Below are 8874 nucleotides of genomic sequence, written 5' to 3'. Positions count from 1 at the left end.
CCTTTTTTTTTTTTTTTAACCCAATTTCACAGAATTTCTTAAAACCCATAGAAATAGATCTTTGTATGACAAAAATTACTGATACCAGGTTTTAAAAATTAAGGCCCCACGTTTTATTAATTGTTGTTACTAAGATTCAGATGAGTTCCCCATCAACTACCAGTTCATCCCACCACACACACACACAGGAACACAGCAGAAATTAAAGCCACCTCGTGCTGCGTTAAGTGCATGAGCCATAATATACACCAGGTGTAGTAATTAGCAGGCACATGAAGGCTGCCTATTTGTCTGGTTTTGCTGCTGTTGCTGTATCCCCTGTGTTTTCACACCATCAGATAGTTGGATTTAATTGAGGCCACATCAGATGAGGCATTACTGACACCTTTAATTGAATGAGCATCCAGGGAGGATTAACTCATAATATTGATTGGCTTTTAGCCACTTGCTCAGAAGGGTGTCTGGGTAGCTTATTAGTTGCCTTTATTTACACCTTTATGCAAAGAGTGCAAATAGGAATTCTTAGTGCAATATGTTTTTCTAAGTACTCTTAATAACTTTTTTAAAAGCACTGATAATAAAAATGCAAATGTATTTAATTTTTTATTAGCAGTTCTGAATAAATGTGTTAAATATATGTGCCTCTACATTTACATATACCTGGTGCTTTGAAATATGACAGTAGGAAAGCAGCCAGAAGCATTTCATCAAAGTGTTTCAATTCTGAATGATACTAATCAGCCATTAGAAAATAGACATGCTAGGAGAGAATTGCTGAAAATGCACAGTGCAATTACTGTATGATAGCAGACGACCACAAAGGATAAAAAAGCCAATAAATCAGAGTAGTGGTAAGTACGTCATGGATTATGACATATGGGCTGTAGGAATGGTCCAAACCCTTGGTATTCTTCAAGATTTATTTTGTTGTTGGTTATTAGAACAGTGTTTCATTTAACATTTTCAATTACTTCCTGCTCTTCAAAGGACAAATCAAAAAAACTCTTGAGCTTTAGTTTTTCGCTGTTTGTGTTTTAACCAAGAGGAAAGGAGAGCATCTAGATATTTATCTCTCAGAAAACAGTAACGTTTGCATTGCAACAGGCAGTGTTTATAGGCTTGGTATACTATATAAATATATTGTTTTTACAAGTACGTTTAATTATGCATTGCATTGAAACACCTTTATAATTAAGTTTGTATATTACATTCATAAATTCTCCACCACAGTAATACATGCATGCTTCCTAAGTACTGTTTATAATTATACTTGCTTTAGTCCTGTCCTGGTTGTCAGATATCTTTATTCTATTCATGACCACTTTTGATAATCTTTGGAAATTACCTCAGCTAACTTTTACACCAGTTGACTGTTCTCATTCTCTTGTATTTTATTTTATTTATTTTTTGTATTAAAATGAAAAGATCACTATGTGACACATAATAACAAGCAGGATGACTGTATAGAAGGTAAATTGATCATCTTTTAGTGTTTCATGGCAGTAGGCAAGCTAAGGAACCACTAAAATTTATAGATTTTTAAAGTGTTTTAGTTAGTACATCCTACTTCAATAACCAAAACTTTCAGCATGGGCTGGACATGTAACTCTGTGTTAGAGCACTTGTTTAGCATGTGCAAGGCCCAGGGTTCAATCCCAGTACTGGAAAAAAAATCAGCTAATGCTATGTGCTACATGCAAAGCAAGGAAATCATAATCACCATTTTGTAAGCCTTTCTGAACACCACACTGCAGCTTCTAACCTGTGTTAACACAATCTTCTACACCCTCTCTTTGTCTTCTCCTTCTTGTTTTCTTGGGTCTTGTCTGTCCACTCAACAGTATCTCCTCCTGCAGAGTCCATTGATGTTCACAGACCAAGCCCAGCAAGATGTCATCATGGTCCTAAAGTTCCCTTCCAATTCTCCTGTCACCCACGTGGCAGCCAACACCCAGCCAGGTTTGGCAACTCCTGCAGTGATCACTGTCACTGCTAACAGACTCTTTGCTGTGAACAAGTGGCATAACCTTCCTGGTGAGTAAGAAATGTCTGAATGTTTAAGCATTAGCCTGAATCAAAATGGCAAATAGTTTGAAAGGCTTAAAGACATCCCACCCGAAATATCTAGTGTCAATGTTAAAACAAATTGTTTTTTAGCATCTGATGGTTTATGTTTATCCTTGGAGATAAATACTGTTTCTAGCACAATATTTTAATATAATGTTACTCTATATTTTGTCCATAAATAGTATATATCTATCAGGTGCCCCCACTTTCCACTTACTCATTTGGATTACACCTGATAAACACTTTAAATTGTCAAGTGTCCACCAGAAACTTTACCCTTTTTTGCTCTTTTGCAGTGCTAGTGATTGAACCCAGGACCTTGTACAAGCTAGGCAAATGCTTTTCCACTAATTATATCCCCACCCGAAAACCTTACCCTTTCGTGCTTGCATGGTACTATTTGTTGCAAAACATATAAATGACACAGCCTAAATACCACACATGTATTAATGCTGTCTTCCTCCACTGAGTACTAATAGCCATGTCGACTGCACTAAGCATTAGAGCCCCAAACCAACCAAGAGTTTATCTAGCATAGCCCACATCTTCATTGAAGACAGGGAGCTTGGGAACCACCTCACTCACCATTACTAGTGCTTGCTCAGTGGCAGAGTTGGAACCCAAGTTTTCTGACTACGCCCCAGTCAATTATTGCCTCTCTTGGAGCAGGAATATTAGGACCTGGACTGCTTTAGACACTGGAGTTTTTTTTAAAAAAACAAATTTATTTATTTTTAATTTAATTTAATTTTACTTTTTGCTATTTTTGAGACAGGGTCTCCTTGGTAGCCCCAGCTGGCCTGGAACTCGCTATGTAGACCAAGCTAGCCTCGAATTCACAGAGATCTACCTGCTTCTGCCTCCCAAATGCTAGGATTAAAGGCATGGCCCAACTTGTATCAGCTAAAGCATCACAAAATTTCCTTGGTTAATGCCACAAAAATGTATTTCTCATTTATTTTTCTGAAATGCAAGTGGTGGTGGGCCTTTGAGGGAAGCTTAATAACTCAAGGAACTTTTAGTCATTTTTGACACAGCATTTACTTATATGAATTTCCTTGGTGTCAGGAGGTAGAGTTGCATTATGTAGCCCTTCCTGCCCAGAAGTCATTATGTGGACCAGGCTGGCCTCAGACTCAAAGAGATTTCCCTGTGTTTGCCACCCAAGTGTTGGGATTAAATGTGTGTGCCACCACGTCCAGTTCTATTCATGTCAAAAAGAATTTTTTTTTCAAATTTTCAACCAGTAGTTCCTGTAGACCAGGCTGGCCTCAAACTCACAGAGATCCACCTGCCTCTGCCTCCCAAGTGCTGGGATTAAAGGTGTGTGCTACCACACCCAGCTAAAAATATTTTTAAGAAGTCAGAAAACCTATTAAAGTCCTAGAGATAATTAGCCTTTCCCTCAAGCCATTGTTACAGGCAGAAATAGTTTAATGTTTTGCTTATCATTAGATCTATAAAATATGTATAAAAGCATCTGAACCTGAAATGATTGCAGAGGTAAAATCTATTGAATAAGGGCCTTATGAAAGAGATTTTGGAGTGAAGCAACAGTCAACAAAACCTGATACTCTGACTAATCTTAAGGAATCTTTTGAAAAGAATCTATAATTGGAGTCAAAATTTATTAAGCAGAGCCATTTTGTGGCTACTGGAAATAAAATCTGTGTAGAAATGCCAGTATTTGATTAGAGAACAGGTTTTTGAAAAAGCAAAGAGAAAAGATTGAGGCAGGTGTTTAATGCCTCTGTTATTTGGTCATCTTACTCCTTTTTCCTAAATGAACTTTTCTCTCAAGGGTGAATGTGTATGCAAATGACATTCTTTTAGGAAGTTTAACTTTTCATTTCTATGACTCTTCATTAGAAGAACATGTTGGTGGTGTGTTCTGTCAAATACACTAGGGGACTGACCAATGTGTGTGATACTAAGACCATCACAAATGATGCTTCTCCAAGGTGACTGGGAGCTCAAGAACATTTTAAACTGAGTGACAGCATCATGGGGACAAACAGACCTTTCCATTGCTAAAGAGCCCAGTCTGTATTCCTTGTCCCTTAACCCTTTAGTTTCTGGAAATTCTACCTTGGCAGGAGCCAAACAGCACCTAGTTGTGAGACTATCCTTAAAGCTTCAGGACAAAGCTCCTGACATTTCCCTTTGAACAAGCCCATGTCTCTAACTAAAAAGCTTTCTTTCCTTACTACTTGGCAGGCAAAGGTCCTCTTCTCCATGTGCAGTTTTTCTACAAGTACATAAAGTAACTTAGGGCATGGTTCTACCTCTAGAGTTCTACTTATGGTACATCCATCTGTTCTTAGGAGCACCTCTGTGAGAGAAGAGCTTGGGGTGTTTTGCAGAATCTTTGCAGGTCATTGTCCTCAGTGAGCCACCATCACCTGTATCATTAGTAGCGTTTATCCCCACCCTTCACATAGATGCTACCTTCATGGTACAACACGGCTCCTCTTCGCAAATACAAAGAATGATGACATTGGAGTTCACTACACGAAGTTATTCTTCTTGAATGTGACTTCCAATTCTGAGCTACATCTATGCCTAAAAATACTAAGTATCCATTCCATTTATCTGTGCCTCATTTCAGATATGTTCACAGGACCCTGAGCTTTTCTCCTATCTCATTGTCTCTGCTTGTCAGTATGTCTTGATTTAAAAGAGAAATATCTATAGCAGTTTTTCCTTGGTAAATGTCAAATTCACATTCCACCAGTTTTTCTTAAATTTTAGATTCTGTTTATTTTTCTGAGGACCTAGGATTTCTGTAGCCTGTTCATTAGACTAGCTCCTGTCCTTTCATCAAGTAATATCTGTATCCTGAGCTATAAAATAAATATTCTTGGTTAGGAGATGTAGCTCAATGATATAGCATATGCAGTGACTTAGGTTAAATCACAAGCACTGCAAAACAAAGCAAGACAAAAATGTTATTCTCCCCTCTCATTCAAAGGACTTTGAAGAGCCTCCCCAAAAATAAAAGAACAGACACTAATGTTCATGAGCATTTTCTAAATACCATTTCGATCATCCTAAGGCACTAACTCAATCTCCTCAACAATTTGAGGAGGTATAGGTTCTATGTTTAGGTTGCACCATATTTGATTGTTCTTTTCATAAACCAGTGGCAGTCAATAGCAAGTCCTTTTCTCCAACAGTTTCGTTTTAACTTTCCTAGATTTCAAAGCAAAGAACGATTCTGATTGACACTGGTATTACAGGAAGTCAGTGACTCCACTGGGTGGACCAGAGGCTAAGTGCATTTCCCTGTCCTTCTCTGTGAACATCTGTGATTTCTTAACCAACAGAACCACTAAACAGCAGGGCACAACAGCTTCAGCTACTTGAGTTTCTTATACATACTCACCTATACTTTTTACTACCAATATTGTCCTTGCTAAGGTTGTATCAATATTAATAAGCTCAGACATCCTTCAAAAGTTGGCATTTACTAAAAGAGAAAGTATACCCTAAAAGTTTTAAAATGATCTAATGAACTCATTGAAATGCACTCTATTTCTATTTTAAACCAGCAAGGTCAGTCAGAAATATTTCCAAATACCTGATGGTACTGAGCAGAGCTCCAGTATCATCCAAGCAGTACTGTAAATACTTGTGCATTTAAAGGCGGATACTGATCAGGGTGAATGGCAGAGTCATTTGAGGAAAAGAATTTGGAAAGGGGCCCACAGAACTATGAAGCCAGAAAAACGACCTATTCCAAACACCTTATCCCAGGGTTTATGATGCAGTGGTTGCATAGACAGCCAGCGGCACTACCCAAAGTCTTTCTACCTTTTCAGAGAAATAGCTTACAAAACCTCTTTTCAATTACAATATAACAGTGCTTGCACCTTTAAAGCCATTTTGAGAATGGAACAAACTATTCTTAGTATGGATTGATTTTTCTAACTCATTTGCTTCTGAAGACTTTTTTTATTGAAACCATAGAAATATTAAATATTAATAAAACTTTTTTAAAACCCTCAGTCCAATCTTTAAGGGGGTATTTCAGCCAAATGCATTTAACTAAAACATTTATCTATGGATAGCTTTATTTTTATTCAAACTTTCAGTTGATTGATTTTAAGTGATGGATGAAACACTAAATATCCCCTGACTTGGAGCTTTCCCTTTCTCCATCATAAATTGACATTTTTGTGGATCCTTTGTGCTGCAGCATTCAAAACTGCCTTTTAAAGAAGTAACAAAAAAATAGTATTTGCTACAGTCAGCAGATGGTTGTCACATTTTGTTTTCAGCACGCTTTACCACTTAATTTTGTTTTGTTGCAGCATCAGAGGCTGCCAGTCAAGCATCTGCTATAGCTTATGGCCTAGGACTGGAGCCACCTCTGATGGCACATGTTCAGAACAGCACTAATCTAAAATAAATGTTTAATAAGCTAGCCATAAAAGCACCTGGATTTTTGTTCTTTAAATTCCACAAAACTGCATGAGAGATTTGGGGTTTGGAAACAGCTCTACATAAGATTTGACTTATGCATTTTTATGTAGTTAAGTATATGAAAAATAATGCTTTTTTAAAATCTTTTGTGAATTCCAGCTCATCAAGGTGCTGTACAAGACCAGCCATACCAGCTGCCAGTGGAAATCGATCCTCTCATAGGTCTGTCACTTCCTTCTCTCTTTGCGATTCATTAAGCTCTGTATGGTGGCCCTGAAGTGTAGATTACAGTTGTTTTTCACTTGCTGGTTGCTGGGAATGGAATTTTCCTGATAAACCATTTGCATGCAAATTGGAATGCAATGAGCTGTGGCTATGCTGGTATTTCATCAACTCCCCCTCGTTGGTTTGCCTAATTTGAACAGGCCTAGGACGCATGTCACTGAAAATTAATATGGATGCTGTAATAATGTGTGATTGAGAATGCGCATGAAGTACTGTCAGGGTAATATTGGATCTTTTCATCACTCAGACTTGTTGATGAGCAGGAGCGAGGCACGTTATGATGAATTGGTGCACACATAATGTGATGGAGCTCCTTTGCTGGAGAAATTTTCATAATAACAGTGGGGTTCTTAGCAGCACTGTGTTGTGAAAAATAAAACTGTAATGCCAAGATTTCATCATTAAAAGAAATCAATCCTTTCTTCTTGGACCCTCTGTTCAGTTGGAGGGGATTAATGTGCAATTGCAAAGCAGTTTCAAAGTTAAAATATATTGCCCAACCAATGGTAGTGTTAAGATATTTGTATTCATTTTTGTAGGGTCCTACAGCCAATAAATTGCCATTGGAGGTTAAATTTGTTCAGAGGAAAGAAAAAAATAGACGAGGGCTGCAAGGAGAGTCTGTAGCCAATGGCTTCTTAACTGCTGTTATGTTTTTTGAGTCAGTTAGCTGATATCTCTACTTAGCATTTTTCATTCTTATGCATTGGGATTTCAAATGTGGTATCACTAAAAATGTTAAGCCTTGATAACTTTTAATATTAAAAAAACCCTTAATTGCCTTCCTTTGAGGGTGGGCAAACATGAGTATTTGACCTATAGTTTTGGCAAATTTACCCTGAACAAATAAATTTATTAGAATTTTACCATTTTACCAAAGCCTATGAATGAGCAGATTTATTACTTGAAAAATCTGTGATTTACCCTATTTATATATTATTCTTTTTAAAAAGCCTTTGTCTCAGTAGAATGCTAAATGGCTACCATTTATTTATCATCTCCCTAATAAATACTGATCTCAATTTCATTTTGCTTTCGCTAGATACTATATGCTACATATTAAAAATAAAAACAAAACTAAATGCTTACTTATATAATTTTAAAATCAGGAAAATGAAGCCCATTTGCTAAGGCATATAAAACATTCTTTATGAATTAGGGGTTCACTGTTTGCTTTAAACATGGCAATGCATATTCTGTAGTATAATTAGTGAATTCAGCCAAGTGTGGGCAAGTTTCTTGGTAAAGGGCCAAATATTAAATATTTTAAGCTTTACGAGTCATAAGGTTTTAGACACAACTATTTAACTCTTTCAAAATAGCACAAAATCACCGTAACTGATATATGAACAAAGAATATGACTGTTTTTCAATAGAAGTTTTTATTTAAAGTCAGTGCAGGTCAGATTCAGCCATAGTTTACCAGCAGGGTTTCCAAATCTCTGGCCATCAAACTGTCCCTCCACTCACTACAGTAATAGTTTAAAAACAATGTCATTTCTGATAAATCGTTTTTATTGGTTTGTTTGTTGAGAAACAGGGTCTTATGTAGCCCAGGCTGGCCTCAAACTAGATGTCTGAGCAAGGATGACTTTTGAACTTCTGATCCTTCTGCCTCGACCTCATAAATTCTGAGATTACAGGCATGTGTACCACCATACCCAGTTTATGCAGATGAAACCCAGGGCTTTGTACATGCTAGGCAAGCACTCTACCAACTGAACTACATCCCAGCCCCCTTCTCATAATCTTAACATTGACATGTAAAAGTTCTTACCATAAGTTCAAATAGGTACAGTTTCTGACATAGTAGAAAACATTTTTAATATGCCCACTAGAATCTCAATATCAAAATGAATTGATACTGCACATTTTTTTTTTAATTTCAAGAAGCTTTTCTTTACAAAATGGGTCACAACACTAAGCTTTTGGCCATTCTGCTATTGTACAAGATACAAATGCTTCCTCAGTAGCTGAGGGGCACACTTTAGTATCATATCTGAAAAGTGAATAAAAATCGATATAAAACATTGTTTCCAGGGCCAGGCGTGGTGGCGCATGCCTTTAATCCCAGCACTTGGGAGGCAGAGGCAGGCG

General features: G+C 37.2%; 1 protein-coding gene across 11 annotated transcripts in view; it reads left to right on the top strand.

Annotated features, from left to right (window-relative positions):
* Positions 1-8874, top strand: part of Lrba (LPS responsive beige-like anchor protein) — a 674454-nt gene that overhangs the window by 629638 nt on the left and 35942 nt on the right. For 8 of the 11 annotated variants that reach the window (XM_029556710.1, XM_029556708.1, XM_029556707.1 and 5 more), the window contains 2 exons: positions 1842-2034; positions 6652-6714. In XM_029556710.1, coding sequence (XP_029412570.1) covers positions 1842-2034; positions 6652-6714 — 256 coding nt within the window. The remainder of the gene's footprint in view (positions 1-1841; positions 2035-6651; positions 6715-8874) is intronic. The other 3 variants (XM_029556709.1, XM_029556715.1, XM_029556714.1) reach the window with 1 other exon arrangement.

The sequence above is a fragment of the Nannospalax galili genome, unplaced genomic scaffold, assembly GCF_000622305.1.
Source record: "Nannospalax galili isolate Female #2095 unplaced genomic scaffold, S.galili_v1.0 scaffold305, whole genome shotgun sequence".
NCBI classification, from domain to species: Eukaryota; Metazoa; Chordata; class Mammalia; order Rodentia; family Spalacidae; genus Nannospalax; species Nannospalax galili.
Note: the sequence above shows the minus strand (reverse complement) of the source record. Positions and strands in the feature narration are given on the sequence as shown.